The sequence below is a fragment of the Urocampus carinirostris genome, chromosome 10 (genome assembly GCF_059441175.1).
Source record: "Urocampus carinirostris isolate Australia breed hairy pipefish chromosome 10, RoL_Ucar_1.0, whole genome shotgun sequence".
Classification (NCBI taxonomy): domain Eukaryota; kingdom Metazoa; phylum Chordata; class Actinopteri; order Syngnathiformes; family Syngnathidae; genus Urocampus; species Urocampus carinirostris.
Window position 1 is genome coordinate 5,654,874 of NC_142358.1, and position 24,317 is coordinate 5,679,190.

The following is a 24,317-nucleotide window of genomic DNA, read 5'->3' on the forward strand; positions in this document are numbered from 1 at the left end:
TTTTTGATGATTTTTTTCCCATGTTAAACATATTTTTTAGGGATGCAAGATAACTTTTAATGGTACAAAAACTGATAAAATCTCAGTAATAACCAGTTATTACTGAAACAAAACATGAAAGAGGCCATCACAGGACAAGTTTGAACATGTATTAAACACTAACTGCACTAAAACAAGTAAGAAAACAACAAAGGATATGTTAGGATACTAACTGAACAAAACTGGAACGGAAGGTCAATGCAGGATATTTTGGAACACTAATTAACCAAAAAAGAACAAGAAAGAGGGTGTTAGCACACTTACCCAACTCTAACTGAATAAAACATGAACAGTTGACAATGCCAAATATTTTCAACAATAACTAACTCTGAACGAACAAAACAAGAAAGAGATAATGCAGGATACATTGGGACACTATATTTACTCCAACAACAAAATGGTAGGACAATGCCAGATATTTGGGAACAAAAACTCCAAATGAAAGAGAAAAAAGGCAATCTAGGACATGTTGGGGCACTGACTTGATTGTAATAAAACAAAACATGAACGGAAGACAATGCAGAATATTTTGAACAACCAACTCTAAATGAACAAGAAAGAAAAAAAAAGACGCAGCAGATTATGTTGAAACACAAATTTATACGATTAGTGTTTTTATTGGACACCTGTAAAGGAGACTGCATAGCATGCCAGTTTGTTATATCGACCATCATACCTGACTGTTGTTCGATGTTGACTATTACGCACTGTTTGCATCATTGTCACTATCGACCAAACATGTTGCTGTTCTTCGATTTCTAACACCTTTCAGGGTGGTTTGTTTTTGTAACTCGGAAGATTTAATACAAAGAAAGAACTCATTTGAGGACTTTCAGAAAAGGTTGAAATTCCTTATAAAAGGTTTAAGTCCTTTCCTGTTCTCTTTGCAAGTTTAAAATCCCTTATCGTCTTCTTTCCTTATTTTGAGTGTCTCCCAATATCACCAATAAATTAGAAAAGACAGACCAAACACTAATTTTGATATCTGAACAAAACACGAAAATAGGACAGAGCAGGATATTTTTGAACATTAGCTTAGTTAATTGAACAAATCATGAAAAGAAAACAACCCAGAAAATATGCCTAACCGTTGATCACAGGAGAACAAAATTCCACAGAAAACACAAAAATCACAGAACATGATAGTACAGAAAGAGCGGAACATGACACAGACTTTTGTTCCGCAACCTGCAAGGTAAACACCATTATTATTTGTTAACCAGAAAAGATTTGATCAAAAACACTCTGTGTCTTTGTGTTTTCGGTTTCACCTTGTGAAACGCACCAAAATTTGATTGCTTCGTATTTTGATTCACGCACCGCAACATCACGCTCAGGCAAGGCGGAAAGCCATCTACATCATATCGAACGGGGAGCGCTTGTAAATGCTGCAGAGGCCGCCCGAAGTGCTACGTTGCCAGGAGATGTATTACGCTTCGGCTTTTGTCTGTGCAGCTGCAGATTTGAGGATCAATATCTCCCCGGTGGTTAGCGGGGCCATCAATAATGAATGATCTTTGACATTTAGACAGCCGTAACTCTCCCGAAAAAAAAAGCCACAAGGTCACAGGTTGTGTGTTGCTTGCCTTGTTTCTGGTAGAGCACAATTAATAGAATAATACAAAAAAGTAAAAAACAAGGAAAAATATATTTGAGGATGCACCTCAACAAAAATTTGGGGACGAAACAAAAAATGCTTGAATGAAAACTATTCCTAGAAACACATTGTGATTTAATGATAAAGTTCTTGAGAACAAAAACCAAGTCAGACAACACTCTGCTAAAGGAAGAGGTAAAACTTTTGAAAGATTCAAAATGCAAATACATAAAAGCAAGTTTGTTGTACTTTAATTAAAGGGTCTGGTTAGCATGAAAAATAACTAGCTTGTTCATTTTTTCTAGCATGCGTTTAAATATATACATTCCTGAGTGTTATGTTCTAAAAAGTCGTATTAAGAAAAAAAATAAACAGGAAATGTAGTAATCCTGCTAATGTACTAAATGCTATTAAGGGGTATTTGGTATGCTACAATGCTTCAAACAAAGAATTAGCTTGGGGAGGGGGTGGGAAGTGGGGGCTTAATTGAAAGCTAAGGTTGACATTTGAAGATAACTTGTTGGTTTTAAACAACGTTAGCAGAAGCGTTTTTCCGGCCAAGTCAGGGCTGCTAAATTGCCCTTTCGCCGTGTTGGCTGGCTAGATCTGTTTCACACTTTCATTCAATATTGATATATGTAGAAAAACATTACTGCAGTTATTTTTTTTTCACATGACAGCAATGATATTATACCGGTTCTAAAATGATTAATCTAAAACGCCATGTTAACTAAGAAGTGGTCTTGGTTGGATTTAGCATTAGCAATGTTAGCAGCAGGTGTCCGAGTTAGGCTGCTCACCCTGTCAGGCCTTCTCCATGTGTCATTTGCCAGGCTAACTAGCTACAATATTTTGCACTTTGGCTCGAAATACATTCTAAAAAGTTTGTATAAAAAAAAAAAAAAAAAAGGAAATGTAGTTGTTTTGTGCTACACAAATGTGCTACACAAATGGTAAGACGAGGATTTTTTTTTTTTTTTTTTTTTTAAGAATATTTTGAACAAGTATTCAAATAAAGGGGAAAAAAATGAAAGGATTAGCATCTGAAGAGAACCCGAGTTTGGTTTAAGCATTAGCAACATTAGCAGCAGCGGTCAGAGATAGCCTGTTATCCCTGTGAAAAAGCCGTTGTGTAACTTTAACCAGCTAGCTATGTTTAGTACTTTTATTCAATATGGACAAAATTGGAAAGCAATTACAATGATAAACCCTTAAGGGCCAAAAACAGAAACTAATTCGGAAGGTTTTTTTTTCACATAAAAGCAATAAAGATGGCGGCGCCCCTGTTCGGCTGCGGCTACATCGGCTCGCTACAGTTTTTTACACTTCGGCCATGAAACCAAGTCTTCGACTCAGTTTTGACGGCGCACAAAGTCAACTCAAACTGCAGATGAATATACGATCGCAGTTTTTTTTTGCTGGATATGCGATCATCCAGACATCAAGCGCTCGGTGCTACGACCACTCGGGAGTGTTTATTAGCCACGGTCTGCTATGTCAACAAGACCCAGCGGCCTACAAAGCAGCGAAGCAGAGTGGCAAGAGAGCGGCGTGACCGGAGGAGGAAGCGAGGTTGTCGGGCCGGGCTAACCGCTAGGCTAAAGGCTAAACCCTTCAAAACGCCCCTCCCATTCATTTTCCTCTCCAACGTTCGCTCTCTGGACAATAAACTGGACCATTTACAACTGGAAGTAACATCGAACCGCGAGATGACGAACTGCTGCGCTAAAATTCTGACGAAGACATGGTTAATCTCATCTATCCCGGCTGACGCTCAAGGAAACTGTGCGGGTCAGATGTATCGACGTTTCGTTCTGTATAAACGTGTACACGAATGACAATAAAGTAAATCTGAATCTGAATCTGAATAATTATACTTCGGCATCCAAGAACTAACAATTCTTAACAGGATTTATCCAAAACGTAGTGTCAACTAAGAAGTGGTTTGGTTTAGCCTGATGGCCTAGTCAGGGCTTTTCAATGGCTCTTTCACCAGGCTAGCTAGCTAGTTCTGTTAAGCACTTTGGCTAGCATGAGTTTCTAAACCTACAGTACATTGCTACATTTCAAGTTGCGCACAAATAAAAAAGGAAATGTAGTTACTTTCCATTCAATGTTCTAATACATTAGCCTATTTTAAGGATTATTTTTCACCAAGAAGTAATTCATATTTAAAAGGAGAAATATCTGCCTACACAACTATATTTTCTTTGAAAATAGTATTTTACTAATCCTACTCAATTTTCATCAAACTAAACTTTGGCAGTGAACAACATCAATATGCTTTGTTATTTCTCTGTATTAACAAATATTTAAGGAATGACAAGTTGACCACAATAAAAACAAAACTAAAACATCAAATCAGCTCAAGTAGTCGCCCCACCCTTTTTTTAATATAAAAGCTTTTGTGTGTGTAAATGGGTTAGTGTGAAGCACATTGTAAAGAATTTTGGGGGGTGTTCAGTAACTTGAAAAGCGCTATATGAATCTAGACTATTTACCATTTGATAGCGTAATATAAAAATGCTGTAAAGAGAAATTTAGTTTGTCATCATGTTTCAAACAAATCTAGGATTCAAGAAAAGAAGGTAGAGCAAAGGATTGGCAGTTGCAGGCAATGTTCCCTCAAATTTTCCACGGGTGTGAGCGTTCACACAAAGTCGGTGAGCAACGCTTAAGACAACAGTGAGCAACCATAATCCCAAGTGTGGCAATATAATTAATTATCAAACATGTCCAAAACTTGACATTTTGCTGAGTTTCCGGCAATGCAAAATTGTTTTTCACTTTTGAATGAATTGACTCATGTACTATTGCAAAGGTTGTACAGCCTACAAACATCGTTTGTTCTTACAATTCTTTCACAAGATATCCATTTCTTTTTATTTCCTGATATATTTTGTCGCATAATATTAACATTTTTGGGGGCTTATTTAGTCGGTTGTATGATACAGAACTGTACTTAATCACATTTTTTAGTGGAAGTACAATGTTGGCAACAAGATTCATTGATATAGTTGGAAATTATTTGAATGCAACACAAACTTTTTCTTCTTTTTTCCATGTTTTTTTTCTACTTTTTTGTAAATTCCTTTAAAAAAATCTCATTGTGTTTATTTTTTCCGAGCTGTTACTTTTTTCTTTTTGTTCTCTATTTACTTTTTTCCTACATTTCTTTCTTTTTTTTCTGGCTTTTAAAAAAATGTTTTCTTCTTTTTTTCTCTTCCTTTTGTTTCTTTTTTTTCTCAGCTTTTCACTACTTTGACATTTTGGTATTTTTTTCTTTTTTGTTCTATCCCCCATTTCTTTAAGTCATTTTGTGCATAATTTTACATAATATTTGGTCATGTTGGGATTAAAGAAGCCGAGCCGAAGAAGCCGGTTCTCTACTAACTTTACTCAACTTCGTTCTACTTGGACTCGACTTCAAAATACCGCATTTAGGACACAACGTCAGGGGAACCCGTGTATTTTTACCTTCATGCACTGTAACTTTGACTTAAGTCGCTTCTTAATTAGTAATTTTGAGGCCTTATTCTTGTGCGCTGAGAATGTGCGAGCAGTGCGCAATTGCGCACGCGCGCAGCTTAGAGGGTATACTGGTTGCAGGTAACATGGGATTGGTTTTAGCATTAGCAATGTTATTATCAGCGGTGGTGGCTAGCCTGCTTGCCCAGTCAGAGTTTTTCAATTCCTCTTTATCAGGCTTCCTAGCTATTTCTGTTATTCTGTTAAGTGCATTGGTTGGCAAGGGTTTCCATATCTCCCTTTCTATGTTTCATGTCCTTTCTTCTATTTACATATATTTTTCAGCAAGCTGACAAAAAAGTAAACAAAGGGGAAGAGGGCTCGCTGACAACTGGCGACAAACACCAGAGACCCTATTAGCTTCCACTCTACAAGACAGCGGGGAAATAAGGGATAAAAGCCCCAAACAAAGCGGCCACTCAGAGGGGCCCCTGCCAAGTAGAGATGTCACAGCTCCCCAGATAGCTTGTCTTCATCGGCCCTGACAGAAAAGGGAATTTTCTGACCTACACTTTGATTTTATGTGGCAAGGAGGCTCTGTGGCTGGTGTGGGAGCTGTTGTAATATTGACATCTGTCACATCGTATTTTGAGCCATGATTGTATAACTTCTTTATTTATAACCTCTTCCTGTTTCTAGTCTTTTAAAATGTATTTATTATTAGTCGTAATTATGTAACTTTAGTTGTATTTCATCAATACAGTCATACCTCTACATACAAGCGCCTCGAGATATTTGAGATACGAGATGTCTTTCAAACAGAAATCTTGCCCGACATTTGAGAGAAATTCCAGGTTACGAGAATTTTCAGATGCTCGAGTCAACATTAGCTTGTTTGAGATTTGCATTTGTTTCACAAGCATAAACTGAATAATTTTGGGAGGCCGGGAACAGAATAATTGGTTTTCAGTTATTTCATATCGACAAATTTCACTTGAGAGAAGAGTGAATTTTGATGGGAGCATGATACGGAAAAATTTATTCCTGCACTTGTTGTAACTTATTAAGACTAAGACACGTTTGCAGTCATTTGGGACATTGCGTTATATTTGGAACCTCTTAATGGTAGAAAAAAACTTGCTTCATTTAAACAAAACAATAATGGTTTGTAGGGCTGCACCATTAACTGAAATCTAATCGATATCGCGATGAGACTTTGTGTAATCGTAAGACATTTTGGTTTTTTTTGTTATTGGATTGATGTAGTGTTTGGCCAACTAGAACAGGCCTATACAATGCTTGCTAGCTTTTTCCTGTACTCTTGCTCGCTTTTTTGGGTAATTGGTTGATTGGTTAATTAACATGTTAATGTGTCATTTATTGGATGATTAACATGGTTGTCTCGCCGCTGTGCTCCAATGTTCCCCGGGGGTGTCTTAGGAGTGGTTGAATGATCTAATCCCCATAGTGTTATTTTTCAATCTACAGTGAACTTTTACCCATGGGCGTAACCAGCCTGTTTTAAGTGAATATAAATATATCCGTAATTTGCATGGGCTTTACTTACATTAAAAGGACAATGCGTATTATTTGACCAATCAATGCTGTCTCGTGTAGTGCAACCAAAAATGAGTGCAAGGAAGACTAAAAACTATAGAGACTTAAGTGACCAAAATGCACAATTTGCCCTGCCATTTTCTTGCCTTGCGATTTTGAGGTTTTTAGTTACCCTTAGCAGCAAGATGTCTGACAAATAGCTCGTGTTATGTAAAGTAAAAGCAAATTTCTCAAGCAACGAGTATTGCGCGTTTATATCATCGGTTGTGTGTTTTGGATTGTTTTTAAATCAATATTTTTTTTTAATGAAAGATTGTTTTCTACCAATAGGCGGCACCAAATAATACAACTGCCCCTTTAAACTTTCATATTACTTTGTGGGCGTCAAATGTCACCCCGCGGACTGCAATTGGCTCCCCTGGAGTATGTTGGAGACCCCTGGACTAGACTGTCCACCCGCCGGGGTCTCACAAAACTCAATGGCAAACATTGCTCACCATGATTGCAAAAATATTTACAAAAAAGAAATCTAGCACAGGAAATGCACTTTTATCTTAAAATAAAATAATCGCGTCGAAATTGCAATGCTGGTCTGAAAAATAAGGCTTTTTTCATAAATTGTGCAGTTCTATTGATTTGAAAGAAAAAAAGTTAAAATAAACGGGCTATCATCCAAACACTAGTCGATCGATAAATTAGCATTTATTCGACGTAGCACAAGCCTTAACTAACGAGAGCTAACAGATGCGAACCAACTTGCTTCTACCCAAAAACCTTAAAAGGCAAGGCAGAAAAATGAGAAGTAAAATGGTGTGGTTTGGTCACTTTGGGTCTCCATAGTTTGTATATTTCCCTGTACTTTGTAGTTTTCAGTTGCAACATACAGCGACATCTTGTATAATACATAATTATATAATACGTATTGTCCCTTTACGTTTAGTTTTAGCTTAGGCTTATGGACCACCCAGTTAAAAATTGTAAGCCATTTTCCTCTCAGCACTCTTGTGTATAGCCATAGTTTGTGAGTGATTAATGTCCAGAATATTCTGTAAAAAAAACTTTGGAAGGAGTCTCTTTGAAATTGTGAACTGTCAACAGCTCTTGTCTGTAACTCATTTGTGCCATAAACATTCTGTAAATAAAACATTTGAAAGATCCGCCCAGATCTCCAGCCTGTATTCTTTTTACTTTCGTAAATTGTCTACTGTTATTGTCTGCGACTCATTTGTGCACAGAATGCTCTGTAAATAAAACCTTTGAATGAGCTTTTCACCTCTCAGGCTTTTATTTTCATAACCGAATTTCTCACTTCAGAGACTCAAACAGACATGCAGAAGAATATATCTTTTTACAAAAAAAGCGATATGAAAAATAATAATTAAATAAGAGGACAGCACGAGCTAGAAAAAGTCTACATCACAATATGAAAGGAGTAATGAAATGAAAGCGCTGTCGCCGAGCGAGGCCGGCAAAACAAAACATTTTGCACGTATTAGAAGAACGTTCAAGATCTTAAAATAGCCGCATCTAATTTTATTACACTCGACAAGCATTTGATCCAGCCCAGCGTGAGATGATTTTGTGCTGAAATGATCCTCCGGCTCAGCGGGGGGTGCCGGGGCCAGTACGTTATTAGCCACGGGGCGTCCTTGCACGCGGGATTAATCACAAAAGAGATGCTACTCGGACAACGCCAACACATCGGTTCGCTAGGACATGCCAGACGGCCCCGGGGGACCGCCGTCTCTGTGGCGACGGCACGCCTGTGCGAACAAGTCCAACCCTGACTCGGAATCCTTTTTCAAGAGGCGAGGGAGTACTCTACAAAAGAGGGGGTGCGAAAGATAGATTTAATGCTAACATGTCACGCTAATCTAGTCCCAGAAGGACTTTGGAATCTATTGCACTAAAATAGTGTTATACATTATCCGACTAACTGAATTCCAATTTCAAGCCAAAAATATCATACCTATTTTACGTCGGCACATACTTGCTGTCGATTGATCACAGTCGAGTGTTTGTGATGTCATCATTACTGGACAGAATTCTCAAAATGGCTGACGCTAGGATAAAAAAAAAAACGGTGAGACTTGAAATGTACGAGTAGAATGTTATTTGTGTTGGTAAAATATGAATTAGAAAGCAATATCCAACTGTTTTTAATCAATGTCTTCAGCAACCAGAGTATTTTTCTTTGTAATTCATATTCTACCTACCCTTTGAAATTTGGCCCAAAAAGTGAGGTATGACCTTATGGTATTATTGTGGAGATATCAATCTATCCATTATCTGCACTGCTTATCCCAGCTATCTTCGGGCAGTGGGCAGAGGACACCCTCAAATGGTTGCCAGCCAGTATGGGTTGGGCGTGACTGTCTGCTTGCGCCACTGTGATGGGCTGGTGTATGCTGTCAGTCAACCAGCCGGGCAGGCGCTCAAGTCAATAGGGCCACCAAAACAAATTGGAAAGAACATTGAATATAAATTCCTCAATTAAATCGGACTATGAGAAAAGTTAAAATAGCACAACGAAGTAGTGACCACCGCCAGGTGCTCCTTGGATCGTCATCGGGTTCCGAAAGTGATTAGGGCAGGGTCAGGGAGGAGCTAACAACTCTACTAAGCGACCGCTGTGGACCATGTCATTTTCCAGCGCCATGTCCAGTAGCCATGAAACAGATGACCTGGAGCAACAACTCGTGTGAAACCGCTACATTCGAGATGGTTTTAATATATTTTAGTTCAATATGAAAAAATCTGATTCTGGCGTGCTTCTAGCTAGTCACTCTCTAAATTGCTTTCTTACGCTGAAAAAAGAAGCCCTCTAATTTCGTTTTACTTTTGTAAAATGACAATAAAACCATTCATTCAACGGCAATTTTGTGTTGTGTGTTATTATTCATAGATCTTTAATTATTATTTGGAAGAGTCGTATACTCTCAGTCGGTAATAATGTTATCCTGAGGTATGTTTAACCTCTGAAGGATTTTAATGAAGGTGTGACGCTACTTGGTGGATTTTTACTTTTCGCGGGTGGTTCTGGTCCCCATTAATAGCGAAAACTGAGGGATCTATGTCGTTAATCATTGTATTCTTTTATCTCCACATCCAAAAAAGAATTCAAAGTGTTATTCTTCATTCCCATACAGACTCTACTGTCAGTCTCCATCTTCAATCGCAAACACAATCACAAAAGCATCCCGCAAATAACAGAGGTGCCCTGCCCTCCGCCACATTGTACTCCCGAACAACATTTCATCACAGCTGATTGGGGGCGAAGACCATTTCCAAAGGGGATCGCCTCCTTCTATTATGCTGCCCTCGGCTTAACAGGAGTGCGGGAAGAAACCATGGGGGGCATTGTACTACCTTGATTAAAAAAGAAACAGGGACGCTTTCTTTTCAGGTAAGAATCTTTTCACTACGTGTTGTTGCGCCAGCTCCTCAGATGCGCAACGGGGGGGCCGGAGACCAAAAGACAAGCTAAGTTTTCCCAGGGCCATGTGGACTGATTTCATTCTCCACATTGCAGCAGGATGAATTAAACATTTCCAGCTTCACTAATATGTCTGCAGTGTTTTTAACTCACATAATTAAACCAATTAGATATTTACTGCATTAGAAAAGAGAAAATAAATCTTCAAATTAAACCTGACAATTTTATAAATGTTATTGAACTTTGGTGTGGAGTTAGTGGGTGGATATAGGTAAGGTATGCCAGATTCAAATTCGAATAGTCTTTTTCTTCATCTTTTTGGGAGTTTGGGTTGGCATTTTGACTGTGTTTGAAACAGTCCTTTTCTAATTTTCACGACTTCATCTTCGAATAAATGACACACAAGTAAAATCCCTCATCACCAGACCCCCTCACTCGCCTGGATGAATGGAAAATGATAAAATACAAAGGGTTGTACAAATAAACATGACTTGACTTGACTTGACTAATGGTCTCCAGCTATTTTTTTTATTTCTTACCGTTCTCTTATCTTTTTTATCCAGGGTCTATTGGACACAAAATTGCAGCATTTGCAGGAATTGAGCTGCTGTTTTGCATGAACTAGCAGCCTGCTAATATAAGAATAAAAACAAAAATAACAACAAGTTTGCAACATGGCACAAATTATCCATACACCCCTCCCGCAATCAAACAGAGTGAGCACAGGCCAAATACAAGGCAAAGGAAAACAGCACAGGACAGTTACACAAGCTAGCATGTTTACGCGACATTTCCTGTAGCCGGTCCTCCCCAGCGTCATTCTGTCCTCACATCACGTCCCAGAGCTCCAAAAGCTGACTGATAACGCATCCCTATTATTATTTTAATAACCGCTCCGCACGGCTGATCTATACAAAATGGTGAAAACGTTGTGTACAGAGCGACATAATATTATCGCGAGAAGCGTCTGACGTTTGTCGGTGTTATCACTGAGAAATGCTGAGCAGGCACCGACACACATCAGGTGAAATTATACGAGACAAAATGTCTGCCTGTTGTGGAACAGATTTATGTTGACAGATTGAAGTTAACGCTTAGAATTTCAACAGCAGATGGTACTGTGGTGACGTTAGCCTTTGCTACATTTTCATTACATTTTACTATTACACTGGAAAAGTGAAATTCTTTAATCGAAGTTCGATTGCTTTGAATAGAATATATTCGATGCATGTTTAGGTTGACAATGGAGATACAGATTATGAATCATTTTCCTGACAGTTAATCAATCATCTAATTCATAGCTAATTATTGTTTCTTAATATTTTTCCAATCACAAATCTCCAGAATAATCTGCATTTTGACATAAAAAAGTAAGCCCAGTTGGCACTGGTGTGACTTCTGCTAACACTTAGCGTTTTTCATTGGGCTAGCAGGGTGCCATTCTTTAACCCCGATCTGGGCAGCAGTAGCTCAGGAGGTAGAATCCCTAATGCCCCCGATGAGCAGGTAGTTGCCTTGCATGGTTGACCCTGCTATCAGTGTGTGAGTGTGTGTGAATGGGTAATTGTGAAGCGCTTTGGGACTTGAAAGGTGCTATATAATTTACATTTACATTTATGACCTGAGGCATGTCAACATCTGCATTGACCACCGGGCAGAGATGGGAGGCTGTAATGGACTTTTTGGACAAGTTTATATGCTAGAAGCGTCATTGTTGTCAAGCACTTTCTGGACAAATTTGTACATCTTACCTATTTTTTTCTCCGTGTTCACTATGTTTTGTGTATTGTGTATTGTTACCAAATGCTAAATATAAATATTAATTAATTAATTACTCAAATATTAAAATTAATTATTAATTAAAATCAATAATTAAAATTAAATTATTAAATTATTAAAATTAAAATTATAAAAATTAAATAATTAAAATAAAAAATTGATAATTAATTAATTAATATAAATAAAAATATAAATATGCTAAATATATTGCACCCTGATCATCCTGGAAGGGGGATTACCACTTGATTACCACTTAAGTTATCTTTTTTCGCTCATGTTGAGGTTTTAGAGTTTTTCTACTGTCCGCATGTTGGTTTAAGATCAGGGTAAGGTGTAATTGTAACCTGTACAGTTCTTTGAGACATTTTGTGATTAAGGGCTATATAAATACTGTATATGTGACTTGACTTAACTTGACTTAAACTAAGGCGGATAGTTTGGAGTATTAAAGCTAAGCGCACACTTAAAACCATTAGCTTGGGATATTTGGCACCACCAACACTTGACGCGATTCGTGCCTTTTACAACTCGTCTAGTCAGTGTTTTTCAACCAGTGTGCCGGGGCACAATAGTGTGCCATGAGACCTTGTCCAATGTGCCGCAGGAAATTTGACCAAATGTATCTTAGTCATTGTTTAGTATATTTGCTTTCTTCCAATGATTAGCCGAGAACCGGAGGTTTGATCAACACAGACACAATAAGCAGTCTTTTTCTGTTGTCATTGATGATTCCCACGGTAGAGGAACAAATTGCATCCGCTTGACATTTGTTTCTTGAAGATTAAAGGGAACTCCAGCAACTGGACAATGGCTTTGACAGTACCAAAAAGGAAATGTAGCGTATAACCCTCCCTATAGTTCAACTCGGATGTATAAATTGAGGACTTCATTTGTAGGAGAAAATGTTTCACAATTGTGCAGTACTTAGTAAATATTGTAATTAGTAAATATTGTATTTATTTAAGTACCAAATCTTCTGTTTTGCCCCTGTTATAGATAATATTGGTCTTGTCATGACCTTTTAACTCATTCTGTTGGTTCACATGCAATCCCAATTCAAAATTTACACAAGAAATTGCCTATTCGTCTCAAGTTTTATACATTGTATTGTTGTTAAAAGTTAAAGAAGAGAAGGATGAGGAAAACACCCCTCAGAAACTGTAATATATATACTTTGGTTCAAACGATGTGATCCTTTCTAAATGGACTAACAAATGATTGGTTATAATGATAGAAGTTATGATTATTTATTGATTAAAAAATTGTCTAGTTATTATGGGGACGGGTCTCTTAGAAGCCTCTGGATCTAACCTGCCATCCCGTTTTCTTTTCAGACGATTTGTTCATTTTGAAATGTGATGTTTGTTGCAACATGATTCAAAAGTAACAATAAACTGTAAATGATATCAAGAAAACAAACAACTTATTTAACCACACAAAAGTGCGTCTGAAATGTTTCCAGACATAAATCCCGGATGGCTTTCTACAAAGCCACAGTCGAGAATATTTGGCCACACGGCGTCATTGTGTAGTATGCTGTGACTACAGCAGCGGACAGGAAAAACATGTAGAGAGTAATCAGCACCAGTCCAGAAGATCATTGGCTTCTCTTTGCCCAATCGTAAGGACATTGCCAGCTTGGGATAATTCATCAGACCCATCAACATCGTAAAGGACTTCTTCCCAACCCGGCCACAACCTCTTTGAACTGTTGCCTTCTGGTAGGCGCTACAGGTCCCTTAAAACAAGGATAAACCATCTCGGAGACAGTTATATTCTTTAAGGCCATCACCAACCCAAACTGAAGACATATATCTTGCGACTTTGTTGTTGCTGCTAAATATTATTGCACAATACTGAGAAAATATATACCTTGCGACTTATTTGGAAATCTTTCTTGCTGCTAAATGTTAAAGCACTAATGTTACAATGCACCGTTCTTTTTAACTGCACAATTATTATAACTTAGGCCAATCTCTGGGATTTCCAACATGGTGCCCCCTGAGAACAGCTGAAGTGCCCGCGGACCTGTTCTGAAAACAGCTCGCCAGTGCTGGGTCATTGTGATTTTCTAGTTGAGTGACTTTTTTGTGGTTGACTGAGTCTATTTAACCCTACTTCCAATAAGTAACTTGGTAATAACATATTAGTAACATGATAAGTTATTTTTAGAAATACATGTCAAACTGGGTGCCCTATGCGCTTATTCGAAACACAAAGTAGCTCTCAGGTTTAAACATGTGGGAGACCCCTGCTCTAAGCACTATATTGTTAAAATTGTTGCCTATTTAACCTGAACGTCTTTACGTGTTTATTACATGCTGATCCTGGAATGCCATCTCTAAATCTTGTTGCATACAATGTTTCTCAACGGTGATACCAATGACAATTCAATTTAACGTATCCAAAAAACTTCTGACAAACTGACCTGACATGCAAAGATGCCTCACTTTTGGAATTGGCTGCACACTCTGGCCCCGCAAAGGCGTAATTAGTGTATTCAATTAGCACGGCCACAGAGAGGGAATTAATCCGAGTCGGTGGCAGTTATGGAGAGTAGGTGTGAATTTCAAGTAGCTGGGCTGGATGCAGATGGATGTCCCTTGCAGCTGGAATCAATTATCTGTGACACAATAAGTTCACCGTGCTTTGGACTGCCATTCATTACAGCTGCAAGAGAAACAGCTGCACCTACGAAGAAGACCGTCTCCAGCCCAGTCTTACAGTTTTAAACTTCAATGTTAGAAAGAATTTGTTTCGGGTATAAACCACAGATTTAAGGTTGGAGCTCAAACTTGCATTGCAGGGGGTTGGCAGTCTTTTACTCGTGACTGCCACCTCTGGTCTAAAGCGGAACTACAACCTTTGTGCCAAGCTCACAAATGGACTTGATTCACCCCTGTTACACAACAGAATAATGTGCAAACTAAACCAGACCACACTTAGGTCCATCAAAAAGAGAAATTCAGTAGACCCCTCAGAATACAACATTAATCTGTTCTGAAGAGTGGATTGCAAAGTGAATTTGCCACATAGCGGGTTATAGAAACCTATGGTAATTAGCTCCAAACCCTCTGAACACCGTATAAAAAACATTAAAATGACAAAATAGTATAAACTAAGACCAACTTGTATGTAACATTCGTGCATATGATCGAAAAAACATTGTAAATAAATAAAATTTAAAGCAAAATTTAACTGACCTTTAATGTGACATAACTTAAACTGGTACAGTGGAGTAGAGGGTAGATGAATAAAAGAGGAGAATACAGCGGATTAAAATTAAAACTGAATTTTATACCTACACTTGTGAGGATTGTCATGCCCTGAGAAAAGGTTTTTGCTTTATTCGCTTCCTCGTTTTTTTATAATGGCCCCGATCTTTGATTAGGGCCATAAGGTTTAGCAAAGGTCCCCATTTGTATGCCTTCTTCGTATTTTTTAATAACTGCAAGCTCAGTTTCCATGGTTTACTGAAGCTATGTCCAAAGTCCGGCCCCGGGGCTAGTTACGGCCCGTGATCAAATTTTTACTGGCCTCTGTCATAAAATGATCATATGTGACCTGCCAGTAATGTTCACCAGAGAATAAAATTAATTTGTACAAAACAAAATTCATCATTTAACCGGATGATGACTGTGGCCCTTTGGCCAACTTGCTGTTTGGCTTCTATGAGAATTTTGGCCAACCCCATTCCCCACATGGAGACTGTAAATAAAAAAAGGAAAGTTGACTGTGCGAGCAGCTGCTTCCAGGACAAGAGGACATTTGAATATTTTTTTCAACGAAACAACTGTGTGGTCGTTTTCAAACAATGTAATACCTAGAGGCACTGCAAGGCGAAACATGCTGAATACGCTATCTTCGGGTTATTCTGGTCCTGATTAACCATGATGAGCGAGGAATTAATTTGGTACAAAAATGACAATAGTAAGTCTATACTATGCTCACAAGATTCTGAAATGAATTAAGTGAAAGGGAAGGTAGGAGGTAGTTCGGCCAATAGCATATCTGTATTTCCATGATGCCATGATACAAACCAATAGCATACCAGCATTTTATATGACGTTGCAGACAGCAGACAAGCATCTTAGAGATTTAACTTGACATACGCACAAACAACAGAAAATCATTTGTTGTTGACATCGTATAGTGGGGATCAAGCTGAAAAAATATCTTATTCCACACCATTTAGTGAAAACGTCTCAAGTATTTCAGGGTTATACTGTTTCTTCATTATCCAAGATCATTAACGTCTTCAAAATACTTCTTGACACCGCCAACTTTTCTTATTAGCCTATTCTTTTCCGTTTTAGGGGAAGATTTGTGGGCGGATAACTAGCAGCCTCAAAGATCTTGACACAAGTGTCATCCCAAATCAATAACGTTCTTTCTCTGACGCGGAAAATAAGCCCAACATTGCTTGACAGCTCTGAAGGATCGCAACTTGATGAGAACTAAAAACACGTTCGACCTCAGCTAGCATCTTCACCAGAAAGTCTTATATGCAAAGCCGTAGAGGAAAGTATTAAGAGATGGCGATTTTTCTTATTATTGTTTTAATTAAAAAAAACTATAAGCAGTGCCTTGCTCTCGCGAATATTGAAAATTTTCATATAAAAAATTGAATCAATCCATCAATCCATCATCTGCACCGCTTATCCTGAGTAAGGTCAGTAAGGACACCACGAACTGGTTGCCAGCCAGTCGCAGGGCACACAGAGACAGACAACTCACTCACTCATTCACACAATATAAACCAGACAATAAACCTTTGTTTTTGGAATTTGGGAGGAAACCAGAGTGGACAGAGGAAACCCACGCGAGCACGGGGAGAACATGCAAACTCAACACAGGAAGGTTTGATCTCATGACCTCAGGATGTGCTAACCACTCATCCGCCGTGCTGACTAAATAATTGTATTGTTCAGTTATTACACTCCAATTTGGAAATTTAGGTTGGTAGATTTAGAGTGATTTTTTTACATGATACAAATAAATATATCAATCTTTATTGAAGAAAATCCTATCATCTTTTATATTTATTTTATATAATGGTACATTTGTGTGTGTTTTGAATTGTTGTCTTAATTTTCAAATTTGTATTTTAAATCTTTATAACTTGGGTTTTTTTAAGCTTTAAAAGTAAGATAAATGATTAAACAAAAATTGTATTTACCTATAAATGATTACAGTTGCAAAAAAACAATTCGTTATATATGGATATAATATTCAGTCAAGAAAATAAAGTGTTTGAACACCCTGCTATTTTGCCATTTCTCCCACTTAGAAACCATGGAGGGGTCTGAAATTTTCATGGTAGGTGCAAAACCACCGAGTGAGAGATAAACTAAAAAGAAAAATCTAGAAATCACAATGCATGATTTTTTTTTTAAGATTTATTTGTGTGATATAGCTGCAAATAAGTATTTGAACACCTGACAAAATGAATTTTAAATATTTGGTACAGTAGCCTTTGTTTGCTATGACAGAGGTCAAACGTCTTCGTTTGCACACACTGCAAGAGGGATCTTGGACCACTCCTCCACACAGATCTTCTAGATCAGTCAAGTTCCTGGGCTGACGCTGAGAAACAGAAAGTTTGATCTCCCTCCAAAGATTTTCGATAGGGTTCCGGTCTGAAGACTGGCTGAGCCATGCTAGAACCTTGATACACTTCTTACGTAGCAGTTCTTTGGTTTTCCTGGTTGTGTGCTTTAGGTCATTGTTGTGTTGGAAGACCCAGCCATGACCCATCTTCAATGCTCTGACTGAGGGAAGGAGGTTGTTCCCCAAGATCTCACAATACACAGCAGGGGAACCAAACCATGACGTCATAGTGTAATTAGCTACAGTAACCTTGGAAAGGGTGGTCCCAGCTCTTTTCAGGTCATTGAACCAACTCCTGTCGTGTAGTTGCTGGCTGATTCCTCACCTTTCTTAGAAAAATTGAGACCCCACGAGGTGATATCTTGCATGGGGCTAAACTCCGATTGAGATTGACATGTTTAGCTTCTTCCATTTTCTAATGATTGCTCCAACGGTGGACCTTTTTTTACTAAGCTGCTTGGCAATTGCTCCGTAGCCCTTTCCAGCCTTGTGGAGGAGTACAATTTTGTCTCTGGTTTCCTCGGACAGCCCTTTGGTCTTCGCCATGTTACAAGTGAAAGTCTAACTGATTGTATATAGTGGACAAGTGTATCTATGCAGCAACGACCTCAAACAGGTGCATCTGATTCAGGATGATACATGGAGTGCAGGTGGACTTCTAATGGGTGGACTAACAGGTCTTTCAGGGTCTGAATTCTTGATCAGAATTCTGTATCACACAAATAAATTGTTTAAAAAAATCACACATTGTGATTTCTGGATTTTTCTTTCACCTAAAGACATTTCGTCCAAAAATGTCTTTAGGTGTGGATGAGCGAGTGAGTTGTATGTCTCTTTATGCCCTGCGACTGTCTGGCAACCAGTTCAGAGTGTCCCCTGCCCACTGCCTGAAGATAGCTGGGATGGGCTCCAGCACCCCCGCGACCCCACTGAGGATAAGCGGTGCAGATAATGAATGGAATATACAAGTCAAATTTTAAAAAGAGAAACGATAAAAATCAATTAAAAGGTTATTTAAAAAGAGGAAAAAAAGGAAAATATCCTTAAAATGTGATGAAGTTTTTCGACCAATGAGCTAAGATAATGTTACATGTGTCATTCTAATTAGGCACCATGTTTGCTAAGAAAACCAGCAGCACCATTTTGTCTTCAAGGCCTCAATTATGCAAATCATACAATCATTCATTCATTATCTGCACCACTTATCCTCAGTAGGGTCACAGGGGTGCTGGAGCCCATCCCAGCTATCTTCTGGCATTGGGCAGAGGACACCCTGAACTGGTTGCCAGCCAGTCGCAGGGCACACAGGGACAGTCAATTCGCTCGCTCATTCACACCTAGGAACATTTAGACCAGCCAATTCACCTGACATGCATGTTTTTGAAATGTGGGAGGAAACCGGAGTGCCCGGAGGAAACCCACGTAAGCACGGGAAGAACATGCAAACTCCACACAGGAGGTTCGATCTCATGACCTCAGAACTGTGCCGCACATGCGCCAACTACTACGCCGCCGTGCTGCCATTATGCAAATCATACAATAACAAAAAACATTTTTGATGGAGAATTAAATCAAGTTCTGAAAACGGCGTCTGCAGCACTTAGGTAAAAGTCTGTCGATGATTAACTGCTACCTTTCCTTCATTTCGAGCAGCGCACTTTCACCGCCTTCTAAATTGTGTCTGTTAAGTCCAACTTGGGGCCATTTGCACAAAAAAGAAAAAAAAGTGCAGCTTGGACGAGACAACAGGAAGTGGCTGTTATCAGATGACTGGAGGAATTTGACGCCATTTTGGACAAAGACAAGCAGCAATAAAGGAAGAATGTTAGGGTTTCTTTGTTGACTCACTTTAAGGGTCAAGGCAAAAAACTCCAAGGTATATCAATTTAGTTCAGATATTAATTAAACTGCAAAAGACGAGTTTTTCAACAAATGAGGACAGTTGCGAGTGTATTTCATCTCATTTTGGCTTTTTTTCTCAAACCGCAACAATTTAATAAGACATAACTAATGCGACCAATACCAACTAGCTTGAACTGAACAAAACATGAAAAAGGAAAAAACACGAGATATGGTGGAATACCAACTGGTTTTAATGGAACAAAACACAAAAGGGATGAACAAAGGGAACAGAGACATGATTTGAACAGTGACATAATGCTCCAATAGCAACCAGCTCTAACTCAGCAAAACATGCAAGGAGAAAATGTAAGATACGGTTGAATACCGACTGTTTTAATTTAAAAAAAAAACAAAAAAAAACTCTAAAGTAGTAGACGCAGGGAACTTATGCATAGTGAGAACAACTACATAATATTCCAACACCAACCAGCTTTAACTGAACAAAACATGAAAAGGTAAAAAGCAGGGTGTATTGGAATATAGAATGGTTTTAATTGAACAAAACGCGAAAGGAAGGGAACATACGCAAGGATAGAACAAAAAAGTTCGAATGGAATCAAAGCATGAAAGGAAAACAACATAAAAATGAGTACCACTTGTAGACATAACAACGACAGTGACATGACTATGAAACTTTGTAATACAATCGGGCACAGTAATTAGCTATAACTGAAAAAAAAAAAACGAAAGGAAAAGAACCCTAGGTTGGTGGTCATGCTTGTGCGTTTATTTTGTTTTGGCCTTTTCTCCAACCACAAAAAAAAAATCAAAGGGACAAGCTCTAACTGAAAAAGCATGAAAGGAGAATATGAAATATAAGGCATATTACCCACAGGTTTGAACTGAACAAAACACGAAAAAAGTGGACAGACCCAAAAAAATTACATTTTGCTCCAAAACCAGCAAGCTCAAACTGAACAAAACATGAAAACGGAAACGCAAGATAGGGCGTGATACCAACTGGTTTGAACTGAACCAAAACACGAAAATAAGTGGACAGACAAAAAAATTACATCATGCTCCAAAACCAACAAGCTCTAACTGAACAAAACATGAAACAGAAAGCACAGGATATTGTTGAATACCAACTGGTTTCAAGAAAATAAAGGAGAAAATGCAGGATGATGGAATACCAAGTGATTTTAATTTAAAAGGCTTTGGACACAGGTATGCCCTGTGATTGGCTGGCAACCAGTTCAGGGTGTCCCCTGCCTATTGCCCGATGATTGCTGGGATGGGCTCCAGCACCCCCGCGACCCTACTGAGGATAAGCGGTGCAGCTAATGAGATGAGATGAGATGGTCACAGGTAACATACATCTGGATACTACATAATATTCCAATATTCCAAACCAGCTCTAACTCATACCTGTCAACCTCCAAGGCTCCACGCCCTTACAAACTGTCGTATTTTCCCTTACAAAATAATCTTACACCATATTTTTTTAACGTGTTTATTTATGTAGTTTAACATGTTATATTGTACATGTGTTTCGTTATATCATATATATTGTTATTTATAAAATACACATTTTAAATTTTCAATGTATTTTCTTCTATGTTTTAACTGTAATTGTGTGCTTTAATGAGTTGAGCTGAAAAAGCCGGTTCTCTAAAAAGAGACGGACTTCCTTTCACTAAATCAAACCGCTCGCTTCGTTTGCAACGGAAAAAAACGATACCGAGATAGAGGCTTTCGCGGCGAACTCGTTTGACTTGATTGATTTGCCATTTCGTGATAGTCGGTGTATACCGGATGGTACCCATAAATTGACAAATTTGCGTTTTTCCGTACATATTTTCTTGTAGGTCGTACACGTCTGATTATGCATAATAAACGTACTTCACGGCAAAACCGTACAGGTTGACAGGTAACTGAACAAAAGATGAACAGAGAAAAGGCAGGAAATGGTTGAATACCAACCCGTTTTAACGGAGAAAAAACATTTATATATATTAGTATTATGTACTTCTCCATGTTTAGGACTACATTGCTGGTTAGATATACGTTTTCTTCGCAAAAGTGGTACCCATGTGAGTCTGAACGGATTAATGAGTTTACCATTGTTTTTTACAGGAAAACATTTCTCAGAACTCAGCCTCCAACCAGGAACAGATTAAATCCCAAAACTGGGATACTAACTTCCATTTATCTATTGAGGAGAGGACACAATTCAAAGACCACTTTTGAGCCAAATTGTTTGTTTGGGAAGGAAATCAAAGCGTGTCATAGTCTTTCGCAGGCCTTTGTGCAAGTGCTCAGTGAGACAAGTCACATCTTGTAACCCACGAGACAGCCAAACAAACGAGTCTGCGTGTTTTATCGTGAATTTAAACCCTTCATAAATCCTGTCTTTGAAAATTACGAGGATAAATAAACGCAACACAAACCACAACACAATTGGTCACGTCAAATCGTCCAAGTTTGTATTTTCAACAATTATTTGTGGTTGTGACTCACTTCTGAGTGCTCCTATGAGTGTGTTTCCATCCTTGATGAGCTCCTTAATGAACTTGTTGGTCCTCTCCAATTCGATTTCGTGACACTTGAGGCGTTCTCGGAAATCTGGACCGTCCAGGAACGAGTCACTGAACTCCAGCGTGGGGAGTCCCATGCTTGCCCTCCGACAGAAAACATCCAAAGAAAAACCTGTAAGGAGAGAAAAAAATAACTTTTAGGCTGCTCTGATTCTTACTTCCGGGTGCTAGGGGGGGCTTCGAGGGGGGAATCATCTGTTGAATCACAGTGGTCGTGAGACTCCTGGTGGTGGTTCATGACCACAAATTGTAAAGCAATAAATTAAATCCCTCGTTTTTCGCGTTAGGTTGCGTTCCAAAGGGTCCCGCGAAAGTCAAAACCTGCAACGTGGACACCTTTCATCATTTGTTTAACAAATTATTGATTGTACATTTAAACCCCATTTCCATCCATCATCTGCACTGCTTATCCTCAGTACGGTAGCGGGGGTGCTGGAGCCCATCCCAGCTATCTTCGGGCAGTGGGCAGGGGACACCCTGAACTGGTTGCCAGCCAGTCGCAGGGCACACAGGGACAAACAATTCGATCGCTCATTCACATCTAGGGACAATTTGTACCGGCCAATTAACATAACATGCATGTTTTTGGAATGTGGGAGGAAACCCGAGCGCCCGGAGGAAACCCACGCAAGCACGAGGAGAACATGCATACTCCGCACAGGAAGTCCGGTGGCTGGATTTGAACCCTAGACCGCAGAAACTGCGCCGCCGTACTGCCCTAAACACCATTTATATTCTCAAATATGTTTAACATATAAAATTATTATATTTTATAAAATTGTTTCATTACAGATAACTTCTGTTCCTATTTTCTGTAGTTTAGTGGTTTGCACGTTTGCCTAACACGATAACGGTCCCCAGTTTAAGACTAGGTGGAAACGTTTGTTGGACAGGCCATACATGCCCAAAACACACCACAGGAAATGGTGCCCCTACTACTCTTGTGGATAAGGCAGTGTTTTTTAACCTATTTTTCAGCCAGGGCATGTTTTTTACATTGGAAATATTTTGTGGCACACCACTAACTAAAAATGTTATAAAATGACACTGAACAGTATGTTTAATTACAATACAATGTATAATGCCCCCAGTTTTTACAGCACAGGCACTTGACAATGACATGAATGACATAATATTTGCAGAAAATTATTCATAAATGTTTTATAAAATTTTAAATTTGAAAAAGTGACATTAGATAATTTCTCACAGCACACCTGACGATCTCTCACGGCACACTAATGTGATTGGTAGAAAATCACTTGGTTAAGGGATGCACCAGCACCAAGTGTCAAATTATAATATTCAAAATACGATCGCCATCATGTGGACGACATAAATTCTGTGTAAAGAGAACATTCCAAGCAACAAATAAAAGTATCATAGTTTATAAAATTGTCTTAAATTACAAGTAACCTCCGTACTGTCAATTTATATTTTTAAAATACTCATTTTGTTTTATCACACTACTGTATTGATTGTGGGCATGACCCATTTAACTTTAATATTATGTCGCAATAATGTTGATGACAAAAATGCTTTGTGAAAAAAAACATTTCAAACAACAAATAAAAGTACTTTTCTTTTGAAAGTTTTTTTTTTTAATCTTCTGTAATGTCAAAATATCATTTGAACAATAATATTGCTACTATATTGGACGATTAATTAGTTATCTGAAATATGATTGCTTAACCAACTTGGCCACTTGTCAAATAAAGCAGCCTTCTATGGTAATCTGATGAAAGCAAAAATCTCAATTTGGTCCAGAAAAGTGAGTTATACACTTTTGTTATTAGTCTGATGTTATATAATCATGATATTGTATCCAGTTTTGTTCGGCATGCTGTGTCAAAAAATGGAGAGGAATTCTGAACGTTTCAAGGCGGGCTACTTCACTGAAGGCTATATTTTGTTGCAATCGGGTGGATGTTATGGAATACTGTTTATACCTTCCTATGGCATGCGGAGAAGTCCAAGTGTGTTGGCAATAGGGGCGGTATTAACTCAGGAGGTAGAGCGCTCGTCTGGGGATCAAGAGATTGCAGGTTCAAATCCGTGTTACATGTCAAAGTGTCCTTGGGTAAGACACTGAACCCCTAATGCCCCCAATAACCAAGTTAGCGCCTTACATGGCTGCATGGCCGCTATTGGTAAATGTGAAGCACATTGTAAAGCACTTTGGGAAGTCTTCATTGACTTGAAAAGCGCTATATAAATGCAGATCATTTCAATTTCCCTGGGTGGTTTGCTGGTGTTTGGGCTTTCATCAAAAAGTGTCTGAACTGTGAAGACGGATTATTTAATGAACTTCCATTCAAAAAATTCCTTAGCGATGTCCGGCCAAAAAAGGGTCTCTTGAATGTAAACTCTAGGTAAAAATGTGCCCTATACATAC

General features: G+C 38.5%; 1 protein-coding gene across 2 annotated transcripts in view; it reads right to left on the bottom strand.

Annotated features, from left to right (window-relative positions):
- arhgap42b (Rho GTPase activating protein 42b) overlaps positions 1–23,915 on the bottom strand; it is a 131,750-nt gene extending 107,835 nt beyond the window's left edge. The window contains exons 1-2 of one of the 2 annotated variants that reach the window (XM_088345562.1): positions 23,872–23,915; positions 21,849–22,037 (exon numbers count right to left, since the gene is read on the bottom strand). In XM_088345562.1, the coding sequence (XP_088201688.1) occupies positions 21,849–22,002 (154 nt within the window). In that variant the 5' untranslated portion in view covers positions 22,003–22,037; positions 23,872–23,915. Of the gene's footprint in view, positions 1–21,848; positions 22,088–23,871 lie in introns of those variants that run through there. The other variant, XM_088345563.1, reaches the window with a different exon arrangement.
- Positions 23,916–24,317: the final 402 nt, after the last annotated feature.